At 31.0% G+C, this 16,933-nt stretch overlaps 1 protein-coding gene across 2 annotated transcripts; it reads right to left on the reverse strand.

Annotated features, from left to right (window-relative positions):
• Positions 1-767: 767 nt before the first annotated feature.
• On the reverse strand, positions 768-16,334 carry Ry (xanthine dehydrogenase rosy). 2 transcript variants are annotated; one of them, XM_076382726.1, is made up of 25 exons: positions 16,276-16,334; positions 13,104-13,220; positions 11,166-11,223; positions 10,817-10,913; positions 9,322-9,557; positions 7,820-8,064; positions 7,114-7,255; positions 6,874-7,041; positions 6,586-6,662; positions 6,258-6,464; positions 5,952-6,136; positions 5,762-5,875; positions 5,270-5,411; positions 4,874-5,170; positions 4,431-4,553; positions 4,010-4,362; positions 3,630-3,804; positions 3,327-3,518; positions 3,065-3,210; positions 2,823-3,000; positions 2,607-2,735; positions 2,234-2,476; positions 1,339-1,593; positions 1,071-1,238; positions 768-987 (listed from the first exon to the last, which is right to left on the reverse strand). In XM_076382726.1, exons 2-25 carry the CDS (start codon positions 13,167-13,169, stop codon positions 943-945), a joined length of 4,041 nt encoding a protein of 1,346 aa, XP_076238841.1. In that variant the 5' UTR covers positions 13,170-13,220; positions 16,276-16,334; the 3' UTR covers positions 768-942. The 2 variants fall into 2 exon arrangements, with proteins under 2 accessions (XP_076238841.1, XP_076238840.1); XM_076382725.1 differs by having other exon boundaries at positions 3,327-3,521.
• Positions 16,335-16,933: the final 599 nt, after the last annotated feature.

Genomic DNA, 16,933 nt, shown 5'->3' on the forward strand with positions numbered 1-16,933 from the left:
CTGAGCAACAAATTTCGCGCAGGAGAAATTTCGCAGCGACGTCACAAGGTGGCAGAAATGCGCGGGAGTATTTGAAAATTTAAAAAAAGAAACCGCTAACGTTCTAACTAATTGAATGATGTTAACGTAAAAGTAAATAGGCAAACATTTTTTTAAAATAGAAAGGAGACATTTTATTTTCGCAAGGGAGTAGGAAAATATTGATGGCAGAAATTTGAGGCTTTCGTGGTGTGACATGTATCAGAAATTTGAGGCTTTCATGACGTGACATTATCAAATAACTTACTAATACTGGTGTGCGTCTTCTGATGATCTACAATTAAAGTAAAACCTACTCATGTATCGGATCATTGCTCACCAATCAGAAGTCTTCTTGATTGGTCAGCAATTGCTCAGCAATTGGTCAGCTTAATATGGTACACAAAGTATAAAATTAACAAAATCTAGTATCTCCATCAAGTAAATGAGATTACTATCTAAAATAATGAATTATGTACATACACATAATAATTATACATATAGAAATTACAGTGAGAAACAAATAAATAAAACCAAAACAGTTTTTATTGATCTTTTACCTCAAATTAGCAAGGCAAGTAGAATCGCCCAATATATGGTCAGACATTGCTTACTCATTCAGTATCATACTGGTAAAAATATACAAATATTTTAAATGAATTTTATGCACTTTACACATGCAATCTTTTTTCAAATAGTGGGAGTTTATATAGAAAGGTTAACAATATTAAACACAGTAAATGATTTAAAAAATTTTCTATTTATAAAAGACATACAATGGTATTTATATTTTTCTTTACCATTTCACCAGAAGTTAGTACATTTTTATACAAAAATTTTTATCAAACAATTGCTTCGGTATTTATAATATATTAATATACAATAACAAACATAATATTTATTTTCCATTTCAATAACATATTCCTATGGAACAACGTTCCATTGTTGTTTTAAATCCGGGTCTTGAATCTGTAACAACAAGTACATTTGTTATTAATATAGTGACAATTGTTGAAACAATTATAAAAATAATTATTGAGAAGCTATGTCACCTTTGCTGTAAGATCATCAACGCATGCCAGTCGAATGCAAGCTGCAGTTGCAGGCGAATCAAATCTAAAGTAACCACTGAGACCGACTTCTTCACGAGCAGATTTAATCGCTTCTCTTATCGCAAAGAAAACAGAAGACGCAAGAAACAGAGGAGGTTCTCCAACAGCCTAAAAATATTTTTATGACAATGTTATAAGTGAGCATCCATTTTAGTTAATTTGGATCCAAATATAATATTTTTTTCGTTGGCAGATGATATAATGTTACCTTAGAAGAATAAACAGCTCTAGGATTCGAAACACCTTTCAACAAAGACACATTAAATACTTCAGGAATATCTGTGAACCCAGGCAATTTATACGCCCCTGGTCCTCTACTGAAAATAGCTCCATTTCTTAAGTACACCAATTCTTCAAGTGTAAATAGACCGTATCCTTGAACAAAAGCTCCCTCAATTTGCCCTATGTCAATTGCAGGATTAAGACTTTGACCTAAATCCATGACAATATCAGATCGCAATACCTAAATGTAAAACATAAACATTAGGAAATAATGACTTCAAATACGAGATATCCCAGAATTGGTGGTACAAGCAGGGATAGTATGAAAAGTGGTGTTCGGTGACGTCACAAGATGAAAAGAGAACTTTTCAAATAAGGTGGGGATTATCCCACCAACCAGTGATAGCTATGAATCGCCAGCCTATTCGAAAAGTTTCCTTTCTACCTCATGACGTCAGTAGACAGCAGACTTCATAGCATTCTTACGTACAAGTAGAAGGTTGCGATTCTACGTGAAAAAAAAATCGAAAATATTAAATAAAATTTTTCGGCATCTGCTTCGTTTTCGAAAAGATGTGAGATTTAGCCAAGAACGAGAGTACTTAAGTACAGTTTTAGGCATTTGAGAGATAAACGAAGAGAGGGGAATAGTTTTAACTTCCTAGTAGAGAAAGTCAATGATTAGACGGTGAGTGTTATCCTAGCCCCGTATATCATTCAAACCTAATTTTAGCTTATTTAAATTCAACTCTCTTGAAAATGAGGCACGATATCAAAAAATTTTATTCTATATTCTCGACTTAGTTTTTCTCACTTGTACCATCAGTTCTAAGACACTCTGTACATAAACATATTTATTCTATACAAGATAAAAGATTTACTTGATGGTCGCCAGTTAGACAGTCAATTTCTACTTCCGAACATGCAACGCCATATGTGAAATAATTAAATGCATTCCCAGAATTCGTTTCAAATGAGTATCCTATATTGGGTGTTTTGTAAAAACCTGTAGCAGAAAGACTGATTCTGTCAATATAAGCGGTTGATACCCATTGTTCCCAAGTTCCAGTTGGATTTTTCTCCATTACCGGCTTTAATCGTTTCATAATTTCTTCACAGGCATTCTAAAATGTTTTACCCATTTCAATAAAGATCCAAGAAGTTTTTACAGAAAAGAAATTTTTTTAAAGAGAATTAGGGATTTCCCAAGTAATATCAATGCTACCAACATAATAAGCAAAAGCTATTACTTACCATGACAGCCATGCCATTCAAATCTGAAGCTGCACTGGCGGCAGTAGCAGACGTATTTGGCACCTTGTCTGTAGCAGTTTCCAGTATGTGTATTTTATTTGGATTTATTTTTAATGACCTACTTGCTACCTAGTATTCGGAAAAAATATACAAAATTAAGAATACTATAAAAAATAAAGGCACTGCACGTAAAATCACATCATAAATAAATGTTACTTGTATCATTTTTGTATGTAAACCTTGTCCCATCTCGACACCACCATGACTGATAAGAACAGAACCATCTGTATAAACATGAACAAGGGCTCCTGATTGATTCAAAAAGAGCACAGTAAAGGAAATACCAAATTTCGTCGGAACTATTGCCAATCCTCGCTTCTTGTATCTATTTTCTCTATTATAATATTTCGTATTAAAAAGAGTTTCAATTACTCCAGAAGCAAAAGCATTTATTATACCTGTTATATTTTTGAATACTCGCGTGCCGTTCATTATAATTAGAAGACAAGAGACACTCTTTCCAACAACGATCCAATGTACAATTAATTAGTGTTTGACCATAATGAGTTTTGTCACCCTCTTTATACAAATTAAATTCTGCAACCTAATAAAAATAGATTTTGATAATTGTGTATTTCTTCCTAAATAAAATATATAACATTTTTCTCTATTTTTTGTTTAAACATACGAAATTATTAATATCCTAAGCGATTTTTATACCTTAACAGCATCCAAATTTAAATATTCTGCAATCTGTCTTATAATAGTTTCAGCTGCAAACATTCCTTGCGGACCTCCAAATCCACGGAATGCCGTATTCGATGGCAAATTGGTTTTGCATACGAAGCCATAAACTTCACATGCTGGTATATAATATGAATTTTCAAAATGGAACATAGCACGTTCTAAAACCTTCTAATACAAATTTTTAAATCACTATAACTTTCGGAATATCTGTCTTTTTTTTTTTTTTTTTAATTAATTCACGTTCCTATTATTAAACTACTGTTTGAACATACTCACCGCTGCAGAAAGATCATACGAACAACCAGCATTATTATAAATATACATTTCTATGGCCTTAATCAAACCACTATCATCGAATCCTACTTTGTACTTGAACAAAAATGGATGTCTTCCTCCAGTCATCATTATGTCTTCATCCCTATCTAGCATGCAGCGTACTGGTTTTCTTAACCTGCAAAAATAAGTCAGAACATCTGAGGACGTTTACTAACTTATTACAATTTACAAATTCTTCTTTGAATACTCTATATTCAGTGGCATAGCTAGGATTCACTGGGCGTTTGCCCAGTTTTAATTATGAATTAATGAATTTACCAACAAATTATTTAAAAAAGTACATATGAATATGTTATTTACGACAAAACACAGTACCATACCTGTGCGCAGCAAAAGCAACCGGAAGCGAGATAACCGCAGTGCGTGACTCCTTTCCACCAAAACCGCCGCCCAATCTCTTCACTCTTACAACCACCCGATTAGCATCAATATTCAAAAGGTGTGCCACAAGTTTCTGAACTTCTGAAGGATGTTGGGTCGAACAGAACATTTCTAATTCATCTTCCCTAGGAATCGCCAATGCTGCTTGGGTCTCAAGGTAAAAATGCTCCTGCCCCCCTATTCGAATTTCTCCTTCAAGGATATGCGGCGATTTGGAGAAGGTCTCTGCTGGATGTCCCTTTTTTATATATTTTGGAGTTTCGTTGAAGAAAGAGCGTTGGCTAATGGCGTCCTGAAATTTCGTAGCATAGGCAACAAAGATTCAACCTACTTTAAAAATCAAAAGTGTTTTTGTCATACCTCCATGGATAGGATCACTGGTTCCAAATTCTCATACTCAACTTGGACCATTCTGGCTGCCTTTTGCGAGATGGATTGATTAACCGCAACAATTGCTCCGATGACTTGCCCATGACTGCACACCTTCAAGATTAAATACAATTAAACATAAAGCCATGATTTTACTATTCTCTAATGTCGTTACTAATCATAAATTATCCCATAACTATGGACACTCAATTTTGAGACACGAAGAATTTGAATAAAACCTATGGATATTAAATGTTTTTAAAGTTAATATGGAGGTAATTAGAATGTAGAAACGAGGTATGAAACATGTTCCTAATTTTCATTACAACGTCTTTGATATTTAAATGAGAGCAATAATAAGAATATACCACGTGGAGTCTATCAGACTCCGTGTCAATAGTTAGGGGCTAAAAAATAATATTTTCAATTCTTACTTTCTCGGAAGCGAAGAGCTCATCATCATGGAATATAGGACCATAACGAAGGTTTTCTGCAGGTACATCTTTTGCGCTATAGAATGCGACTACGCCTTCTAATGACAGTGCTTTAGTCGCGTCAATTTTCAAAATTTTTGCATGGGCTCTGGTAGATAAGACAGGAGTCAAGTAGAGCTCTTCACAAAACTGTGGTATATCGTCACAGTAAATGGCTTCACCTGTGGCTTGTTTTAAAGCACTGGTATGAACAACAGGCCTGCCAACTAAATCTGTTTTGTCTTGGTCCTTTGGAACCTACAAAAAACAAAAAAATTAAATTATGTCAAAATATTAAGTAATAAGACTGAAAATATTGAATAATCATAAAGGATTTTAACAGAAAATGACACATACCACTTGATAATATTGCGAACTCTTAGGCTGTTTATGAAGAAATCCATTCGCCGCACTTTCGATTTCTTGGTGGAGTACAAATTCACAATCTGGTAATACTTGAAGTTTCTTAGCTATGTGCAGAAATCCTTTAAAAAACAAACTGTGAAATTGAACGAAAATCATTAAGCTAGAGTAATATTCTTAGCGACACGCGGCAAGGATATACAAAGCCTAATAATATTCTTATTGCGAACAGAGCTAACTAAAATGAAACATAAGAACATAATTTTTGGAGCACAGCAAAACTCTATTTAAAGCAACTAATTTAACTTAAATTAAATTGGGACATGATCAACTGGTCGCTCAGGGTCTCTTGATTACATCGTTCACGCTATTTACCCTCTCTCATTTTTAATATTCATTTACGTGAAATGATCAACAATAAATTAAATAAAAATTGCTTTCTGAATACAATTTAAGTTTAGACAAATATAGTAAAGATGTAAGTACCTCAAAGTGAGAGATTTGCGATACTTGACCATACCACCTGGAACATTATCTGGAAGCGGAAATTCATCCAATAAAGAGGAGTAAATGGTCTCTAAAAGGGTTTTGTCCCACTTTCTGAAATAATTTTATTTTTTATACTATAACTATTTCACATATAATATTGTTAATGTATTGAATGTACAATAAACACCTTCCAATCATAGATTCACAAGTTTTCCTGGCTAAGACTGTTGTGGGAGCCATTCCACCGAAGGCTAAATATGCTTTATGAACAGTACTAGTTCCAGGTTCGAAAAATACATTTAATGCTATATTAACGATAGCGATATCATCATCTCGTCTTTTCGCTTGCTTATAAGCAACAAAATATTGATTCTAGAATATAAAGATAAAAATAGGGTTGTTATAAAATGAGGCATGCTAGTAGGACTGTGCCAACAGTTTTTCATATTAGGAATCAATAATATTCTATTTTAAAATAGATATTTCTTTTTACCTCCTTGGAGAAAGGTATTTGAATTGAAACTAAAACTTCATCTGGTGAAACAATATTTTGTCTGTAGCCTTTGAAGAAAGTGTGATCCATTGGAACAACTCGGTTTCCATTTGATAAGCTAGAAAGATTCAATTTTACTCCAGCTGCCATTAAAACTGGATTCAAGTCTGATATGGGACTTCCCGTCATTATATTCCCACCAATAGCCTGTTAAGATATGCATTATGTAAAGTAAAACATTAAAGTTTGTAAAATTTAGATTAGATAATAAAAAAACGATTCTTCGATGTTAAAAATAGAAAATTCTTAAAAATAATAGGAGACTCACGGCTACGTTTCTAATTTGTTTGCCAGCAAACCAATAGAGCATATTAATTATTTCACTAAAAATTCTCGTCTTATGTTCTGTAACAGTTAAAATACATATGTTATAACCAGGGTTAAAATTTAAATTTTTTTACGAAAAAATAGTCTAATCAAATACGTCATTGAATCAAATTAAATATCGAAAAAATATTATACACATAGTAATATCTTATATTTAAACTTAAACTAAAGAAAAATGTATACATTGCATACAACAGTTTGAAGCCTTGTAAAATTATGCAACAATTACCAGGTTTCTTGTCAACTTGGTCCTTCAAAGCTTTTTCTAATTCGGCAAGTGTTACACTAGAACCCACGTTCATTACTTCTGGGTGTTCCTCAATACTCCTCATTTCTTTAATTAAAGTAGGCTGTATAAGAACTGGATAGCACTGATATTTAAACTTGACTTCAACCCCTATAAATCATATGATAAATACAATATATCTTCATTAAATAAAAAAAAAATAATTACATTAAAAATGCAAACCTATTTCAGTATTCCCAACAACAATCTTTGCATGTGGATATTCCTTTTTTAAACTAAGTAATTCGTTAAATGTTGTTGGTCTATACCAAGTAACATTTTTTCCTTTAATAATTAAATATTCTTCATCTAAATGAGAGCTAATCTGAAAATTTGTTAGAAATAAATAAAAGTTGTTAAAGATATTATTTTAATCTGTAAGGTATTAAAAATGTCATAATGGAATAGTATCTGAGTATGACTATTTATAGTAAATTCTCATTATATGTTCGCCAGATTTTATTTATTATATTTTCATCGATATCCTCGCCATTTGGGGGAAAAAGGATTCTCCTTCAAATATAACTGTACTTAACATCAATAGTCGGTTCATTGTCAAAAGAAGAAAGAGTTGTTTGCGTTGTATACGATATATGTTCAAATGATGAATATATAACAAAAATTTACTGTAACTAAAATTACCTATTTAAATTGCTCATTGGGTTAGCTAAAAAGTAATTACGTTTTATAGATAACTTTTTCGAACACGCAATCATAAAGTTGCTTGAAAAATAACAAAAGACACTCGAACAAAATGGATAATGTATTATGCAATAAAGTTTTTGTTTCTCTTGAAAAATTCTCCTTTCATTTACACAGAAAAAGACGAAGTTATTGTATAATTTCAAACACATTTGTTTGTTTTGATTTTAAATCATAAGAAACTTACATGTAACTTGGGTGGAAATATAATTTCTTGAGAAGAATCATAGGGACTAAATTCTTTCGAACTGAAAACCTCAGTCGGTTCCAATATGGGTACTTTTTTGCAACAGTTATCACCCATTGGGCAGACTCCGTTTGACAAGGATTTTTCTTGTTGTTGCGACATCAATTGCATTTGCTCCCATTCTTCTGTGAAGGTTTTGTAAGCTTCTATGATAGGGCGGTACCCGGTACACCGACATAAGTTTCCTACATTTGCAATCACCTTGGTAATTTTTTCTGACAAAACTTATGATATAAAAATATTTATTTAGTAAATTACAGTGACATTATTATTAAATCCAATTTATAGTCTAAAAGTTTCCTTCAAAAAATACGAAATTAAAATGTCGGAGACGTAACTTCCGGGGTTCAATATTTAATGTCTAGCATATCAATAATCAGAAAGTTGTTGAAACTAAATTATTGCTATTCCAAATGAAATGGAAATAAAAAAATGATAAATACTATTCTAGGAGATACAAGTAGTATTTTTATTACGATTTTTTACATATTTGATATATTTGTTTAAAATTACATTATTTCAAAACATCTCTATCCAACTAACAGTGAATAAAGGTAACACTTTCTTAGACGCAGTTTCTTCTTTTGTTGGACAATAAAAATAATTACTAATCAGCAGAGTGTCACGAGAATAACCACCAAACTATAATAAAAAAATAATTGTTTCTATTGTCTTTTTGTTATTGCTTTATAAAACCAAGAATTATGGAGTTAATGGAATATGTAACTACCTTTTATCAACTGTAAATCCAGTTCTCAAAAAACTTCCTTTTTCAATTTGTTAAAATTCTTGCAACTCATTTTTTTATTTCTTTGAGTTTCGCTTAATATGTAATTTTTAACGAATTCAACAATAACTCTGTAAAACACCATAGTTAATTTATGAAATCTTTGAATAAAAAAATTTGAAACAAAGAACAAAGTTATCTGTTATTATTATTATTCGTACTATACAAGTATTCTTCTATAAAATCATTAATTAGTAAAATTGGATAAAATCTCTGATTAATAAAAGTTCAAAATCTGTTAATGTGAGTTGGAGAACATCAGGAAAACATCACTTTAATTTCAACAACTTTTTAATTATTTATATTTGTAAATAAAATTAAATGTAGTAAATTATTAATGTGTTTAACAGTGTTCTGTAGTAAAAGAGAATATTATTATCGTTGCATGTAATATAAAACAATAATTGCTAAATATATTCATTTTATGGTAAAAATGATCTGCTAGCATACAAGATGATCTCAAAAACGTCCCCCTCGTTATAAGCTCCTCAGCAATAAACTGAGAGCCTACAAAGAAGGACTAATTTTAATACAGAAATAATACGTATAATCTTTCCCAAAATTGTGTTGTATCAATCAATCATCTTCCTAAATAATTTAATTTGTCACTGATTAGCTTTGTGAGACATGCACTTTTTAGTATTCCTGTACGTACCTTGAAATGCAACTTCAAGATCTTTCATGCTAGGTTTCGGAGTGCTCCGCAACAATGCGTACATGGACATGACGATTCCTGGTGTACAGAAACCACATTGCGAACCGTGTGCTTTCGCTATGCGTTCTTGAACAGGGTGAAGTTTCGTTCTAACACTTCCGATACCCTCCACTGTAGTAACTGCCAAACCGTGCACAGCGCAGATTGGTGTTAAACACGCGTTCACTGCTAAATGTCTATAGTAATTATTAAAATATATTGTCAAGGAAAATAATTCCTCTTTTTCAGTTTGAAAATCCTATTCAAGTGTTTTCATCCTAAATTTTCAAGTATTCCTAATTCTTTAATGAGACAATGAATTATTATTCAGATGTAGATAACTACAAGAAAATGCTAAAATGTGAGTGGTATAAGCTTTAGGTTCTGCAAGCTCCGTCCTCTCGAAGTTTCTGGGTACGGAAAATTTAACAAATGAAAATTTGAGATATAGAAAAATTGGTCAAAAGGCACTTCGACGAAAGACGAAAACATCCTGCCGAAAGGACACTTCATTGGCAGAATACAAAAATATAAAAATTCTGTCCTTGCATTAGTATTGTACACCAATCCACGAGCTCGGATATGGTTACGTTGCTCGGTCCCTATTTCGCTGTCGAATTTCGGGGCATCTTAAGAGGGGTCTCCCCCAAGTGGTAGGGATGACCACCTAGACAGATTCAGGCAGTTATCCAACTTTTACTATATTTTGTCAAACAGATATTTAAGAAGCTAACCGAGAACTAGACCTAGACTTAGACCTACCACAGGCCTAGACCTAGACCTAACTCATACTTAAACCTAGACCTAACCCAAACTTAGACCTGAACCTAGACCTAGACCTAGATCTAGACCTAGACTTAAAAGAACCTAAACTTAAACACAAACGAGCAAATATGAAATCGACAAAATATCCATTCGATGAAGTGTCTTCAACGAAATATTCATTTTCCATTTTCGACGAATTATCTAGGTAATAAAAATTCAAATTACAAAAATATTGTACAAGGGTTAATATTTTTCGAATTGTAGAAACATGAAAAGAAAAATAAATTCAACTTTTAGAAGTCAGTTATTTATTATACATAAGATGTTTAGCTACAAGTAGGGAAAATTCTAAGAAGTGATACTAGAAATCTGTCTAAAACTCGGTAAATTGAATAGCATCACTGACAACGCGAAGCTCGTTACAGGAACCAAGCCAGTATACCGGAAGTGTTCTTCTAGTCGCGAAAGACTACCGTATAAAATTTGAGAAGTTAGTAAATATTGAACTATTCTTTAAGACTTTTTTATCCTTAATTTTTGGTGGTAGACACCCTCCTTCCGATTCTTATCCGCTAAAGCGTGTTTGTAAATGTTGTATTCTTAGGTACGAACGTTTGGGAAAATTTAGTAGATTAATGCTAACTAATAATAAATCAGACACTAAATTAATAACTAATATTTAAAAGGATACGTAATAATTCCTGTAGTACGGTTCAGCTTTGAGATCATCACAGTGCAAGCTCCACAACCACCTTCTGCACAGCCCAGTTTTGTACCGGTTAAGTGTACTAAATAATTGTAGTTAAGGATTCTCATTACAAATTTCTATTTATATGTAGGTATTCAACAATTCGTTTATAATTATTATCCTTCGTTTTGTAGGCTATCTTCTATGTAAATTGATATCACCAACGCATTTTTCTGCCGCCATTTTCTAAGCTTTAACAGGATTTTGTAATTGTTCTAAATATCGCCAGAAGTTATTGTAACACTTAAGTGTTAAATATTAACTATTTACTGATTATTATGAAAAAGGATACGTTTGTTTCTCAAATACCATAGTAAGGTCCATTCTGGATCAATATTATTGTCTACAACCTAAAATGTTACAAATGGAACAATAATTCATAATAACTGAAATGTTTTTAGAATATTGAATAACTTCAAAATTGTATAGCGTTGAACTAAAATAATCTTTTATTAGAATTATTATTTGGAAAAAGAAATATTAAAAATACACTCAGCAACAATTAAATTAGTTTAATACATACTATAATTTTAAAAACTGAAAAAATGTTTAAAAAATATAAACATTAAGTCTTAAATAACAGACATAAAGTATGAAAGACATGCTTTATGATATATTAAAAACGAAATACAATATCAAAAATACAATATCTCGAAATACAATATCTCATTTCATATCATCAACATGTCTTTTTTATATTGCCATCTTATCGCTTATAGGGGAAAGTGGGGTGAAATGGAATATTTGACTTTGGATTTTGATAGCAAAAAATCAGAAGGTGACCCAAGCACGAGATTTCGCTAGAAATCTCCATGTTAATAAATAGGGAAGAGTGGGGACAAAAGTAACATTTCTTATATTTGGCCTAGCTGCCAATTATCTTTTAAAGATATAAAAACAAAATATATGTCTTAAGAAAGTATGTTTATTGGTCTATCATTTGACCCATTTTAGCTTCACTTGGTAGGTATAATCAGAGTTACTATCATAGTTAAATACTTTCATCCTCTAGGTTGGGGACGAAAGTAACATACTATGGGGACGAAAGTAACAATACTTATTTTGAGAACGATTATGCAAAAAGATTTTTTTCAACGCAATAATAGAATATTTTATTATAATAAACGACAGAAACAAGTATTTAAATAAACAAATTTTAAGTAACGATAAAAAGAAATATATTTTAAATAACGAAAGATAAAAAGTATAACCAAACTTCGTATATTTCTTTGGTATCGTGTATTAATTTAATAATATTTTTTATTATACCCCAAATTACAATTATGAGAGACGTAATAAAGATCACTTATAGTACAGTGTTCATAGGACCAACCCTTACAATTTAGATATTCTCGAACAACTTTCACTGAATGGCTGCAAATAAACCAGACAAACACCGCCATTTTTATGGGAAGAATTTCTATCCTGTATGCTATTTTGCTTGCCTTGTTTCTTCATTGTTCTCTTGCCAATATACACACATTGAACTTCCATGTGGACAAAACTGTCACGTTACTTTCGTCCCGATAGTGACATGTCACTTCTGTTTCACCCATATTTTCAGAATAAAAATGTTATACCCTATAAAGTGCAAGAGACTTATTGAAAACAAATACAAGAACTTATTCTACTAACAAATATCTAAGAATGCTTTGGCTAATAGTTGACTCAATACTTATAGTTTAACTATGAATATTAACAAAAGAAAAAACAGAAGGACAGAAAAACTTATCTGAATGATCTGAATACACAAATTCAGCTTGACTACTTGGAATTCTTGTTACTGCTCAGCTTCGATTGATGAAACGAAAGAAACATTACTATAGGGGGAGTTCCACTGTATCGTTAAAGAATGGAACGTGACAAAGCGGCGAAACTGCAAAAGTGTAAAGAAACTGACTGATTGTTGCACTGAACAGAAAGCTGATGCATCGTAGAAATTATAATCTATTATATCTACCAATTTTTGTGACCAGAAGACGTATAAGTTGTGTTAGTATATCTGTTAGTAAGTACTTTTTTAATTACCTTTGTATTTTGTGCATATAGTGCATTAAAAACCTTCAATGTCTGATACTAGGAGAATTCCCCCCACACGTATAACTGTGCAAAAGAAGTTTTCTGGAAATGTTAAGGAGGCTGGTTACTTTCATGGCGTCGTTACTTTTGTCCCCACTTTCCCCTACTAAATAATATTTACAAATACTGAAAAAATTCATAATATGCATACCTCCTTTCCATTAACGTAAAATACTAAAGTGCGCGATATTCGTGTGCCTTCCGCGTTAACGGACATCGTGGATTTTGATGGAAAATGAAATTCCTGTTTCAAAGTTGTTATCACCGCCTATCGTATTAAACAGAAGTATAAAAATAATAATATCTCAAACTGATTATCAACGTATAGATATATCAGGTGATTACATAGATATGTACGTATAAGACACTTTTGCAAAATAAAGATTGTCAAATCTAGTTTTGAATACTTAAGAATAATTTAGTACATAATTTATGATTGTATATAAAAAACTCAATATCTTGAAAATAAAAAATTGCCCACAGAAAAATATAAATAGTTCAACTAATTTTAGCAGCAATAATATTACTATTAATAATATTATTATTAATATTAATAATATTACGTATGTTGTTTATTTATATTCTGATATATTACTACTTATGAACTTAGTTGACAATTGGCTATCTCATACTTGACAAATTATGTACAGTAAATAAGTAGATTTCACGACAAACTACAATTACCATCAAATGGTAACAAATACTATTTAAACAAATAATACTCGATTGTGTTACTACTTTTCCAATAGAAAATGTTTCTGTCTTTAAAAATTAAGTCTTAAAAGGTATTAAGTATCTAATGAAATATTGTTATTTATTCGTTAATATAGATACAGGATGTTTAACGACAAGTATCAGAGATTTTAAAAAGCAATTCTACACGCTAAAATAAAACGAAAAAACTTTGTTTTAGAACTATTAATTGTTGGGAAAACGCTAAAATTCATGTAAATTATGTCTGACCTGGAACTTATTCTGCTGCCGACGTGCATTAACTCGCTAATCAGATCAGACACAGGAAATCAATAGAATAAGTCTCGAGTCAGACAGATTTCCGCAAACAGGAATTTTCTCAACAATTAATAACTTTGAAATGTAATTTTATTCACTTAAAACAAGATAGCTCCAATGAAAAGCTAAATGATAGACTAATACAACTAGTCTCTAATGTTCAAAGATAAAATGTAACTATTAAAGAAGATATTATTTAAAAAATGTAATTTTGTCATTCTTGATTTTCATCTTATTTTGACGTGTAAAATCACCCTTTAAAATTTGTGTCACTTATTGTCGAACACTCTATGTATAATTAAAGTACACAAGATATAAAAGTCTGTATGTACAAAGTAATTTGAATGAAAACTTATCAAAATAACTAGTACATTTATTATTTATAAGGTTACAAAATGTCTTATCATTAATTTATTGTTGTATATATGTGATATTATTTTTGTCACATTTTGAGTTTTGAATTAGATTTTGTTTGTAATAATTTTTCACATTTTCTAATACATATTGTTACACGTATCAGTCTCTTCTGGAGGTACACATACATGTGCAATATGTATTTGCGTGCGCGTGTGTGTGCATTTACATGTAGATATTCATTATAACAATATCTAACACTATTCTTTTGCAATATGTATTTCTCAATTAATGAATGATAAGAATGACCTATATCCCCTATAGAGGCTGCAGTAAGCAACAACAGAGAAAAAGTATAACTTGTAGAACTTCTCCATGTAATTCTAATTTTAGTCGAAACGAATAATATAAAATACAGGGTGAACAAGAGTGAACCGAATGTTCCAAAATTTTGAGCTTTGATTACGCTACGTCATTGCTTCTTATAGAAGGCATTATAAAAATTTAATTAATTAAATTTCTTTCTCAATAGAAAGAAATATTTTTCATTAATTTTTGTTTAAACTTGAATACATAAAAAGCTTTTTCAATTGAAAACGTTCGCTTCATATGTTACCATCCTGTACACAGGAAAAAATAATGATTAAACCAACGCATATCTATGTAATATCATCCTCTCGAAGTTTCAACTGGTGAATCGATACCATCAATTATTTATTTATGAACCGTTACTTTTACAAATATCTAAATAATTTTTTACTGAATACATTGTTTCAAGATGAAGAAAAAACGTAAAAAACATTCGTGACATTTTTTTCATAGACATCATTTTTATTATACAGTTTTTATTCATAAAAATACTTACCTTTGACTAAAAGTCTATATATAGTACCATATACTAACCAAAAATCATGATTTTTTTACTATACTCAAACTCAACATTCTGAACAACTTTTCAACTTTTCCTATACGTTTTTCTATATAGACAATTGCCACTCATTCTTAATTTCTGAGGTATGAACACAAAATATAACAGGTGAAAAATTTTTAGTAAAAAGAGCATCGACAACGCGTAATTTGAAACATATCAAATTTGAACAATAAAAATATAAAACAGTTACAATAATAGATAGTTCAGTGTGAGGCTGACATTCCTATCATTGTAATTTCGGTCACCCAAGGGACATTTTATATTTTATTTTCAAAACTTAATATATTTCAAATTACTTTTGCTAAAAATTTCGCATATATTTAAGTAAAACTTTTTGCAAGCATCTCGAATTAGAATTATTTATAAAAAAGAATTTGTATTAAAAGTGTAATACACTGCTTATTCTTACACTTTACATTCTTTGTTTTAAAGAATACCCGTTTCTACGGAATTTTTATGAAAATAAGTGTTTTTGAAAATTCTTGTAGAACAGGCAAGCTCTTTTATAACATTTATTAGACAAGGTTCCAAACGATAAATAATACTACCAAACTATTAGATACTAGTTTTATTTAGCGATATTTATGCTTTTACTAGTCACTGAATAATATTCAGTACTTGTCACAATAATCAAGACCTTTTTTAATATAAGTGAACAAAATTCCTGCTCCAGAGAAATGTTTATTTTTATATTTTGTAAGTTTCATGTAGACTATAGCTTTCTTTTGTCTGTTCTCATCGGAACTTACAACGCGAAGACGGTCTGTAAAGTACTGAAAGTGAAATAAGAAAAAATAATTCCTCAATTTATGCGTAAAAGTTCTCCTTTTATCAATAATTTTAAGACACAGAATAAAATCGCGTACCCTAAGTGTGGTACCATACTAGATAGCTCAATAGCTTAATGTTAATGCATGTAAGTACGCACACCCAACGCCACAATTGTTACGTCACGTTGTCACTGTCACGAAATTCCATAAGGTAGAAATAACAAGAGAAATGCGCAATGATCGATTAAAACACTCACCTCGATGTAACTGAAAACTTTCCTAATTCAACAGACACTCGCGAGAAACTAAATCGAATAACAACGAACGACTGACCGTTAGGTTATCAAATAAGATACGTTTCATGTGTGACGTTTCATTGAGGAGGCATGTTATGTGAATGAAGCAATTTGTCCCTACCACTTCTTGCTCTTAATTCGTGCTTAACGTACGAACAAAATATTTACATGCATTCCAGCCAAGGAGATAAATTCCTTTCATTTCAGCCCATTATTGCTTTTTCAATTTTTTCTATTTTTCACTCGTGATGAATGTTAAGCATAAGATAGGAACATGGTGAAAGTATTTGAACGTTTCGATTGTACAGATTTGCATTTTGTCAATGATTTATAATTCGAGAGAGAAAGGAATGGAATTGTGGAATATATTGCACATGTATTTCAAAAGTGACATAACTTGGAAAAGTTTGTTTTTCAGGGAAAGCAGAACAGTATGAGCTTTAAAGAGAGTTGTTTACTGAATTGTTTACTAAAGAAAAGAAAAGTTTACTAAAGAAAAGAGTAATTTTATTTAATGAAAGTTATCTTGCCTGGATAATTTGTCTGAAAAATAGTTATGTTTCGTTTGCCACAAGTGATTTCCCTGTTATTCGACTAATTTGTAGTTGACGTGTGAAGA

The sequence above is a fragment of the Calliopsis andreniformis genome, chromosome 7 (assembly GCF_051401765.1).
Source record: "Calliopsis andreniformis isolate RMS-2024a chromosome 7, iyCalAndr_principal, whole genome shotgun sequence".
In the NCBI taxonomy this organism is placed as follows: Eukaryota; Metazoa; Arthropoda; class Insecta; order Hymenoptera; family Andrenidae; genus Calliopsis; species Calliopsis andreniformis.

Coding starts and splice junctions, on each gene's coding strand:
- Ry (XM_076382725.1), bottom strand. CDS start 13,169: ATGTCCGTTAACGCGGAAGGCACACGAATATCGCGCACTTTAGTATTT. Junction 9,558..10,816: donor CGTACTACAGGAATTATTAC/GTATCCTTTTAA, acceptor TAATTACTATAG/ACATTTAGCAGTGAACGCGT. Junction 3,805..4,009: donor GTTGCTTTTGCTGCGCACAG/GTATGGTACTGT, acceptor TTATTTTTGCAG/GTTAAGAAAACCAGTACGCT.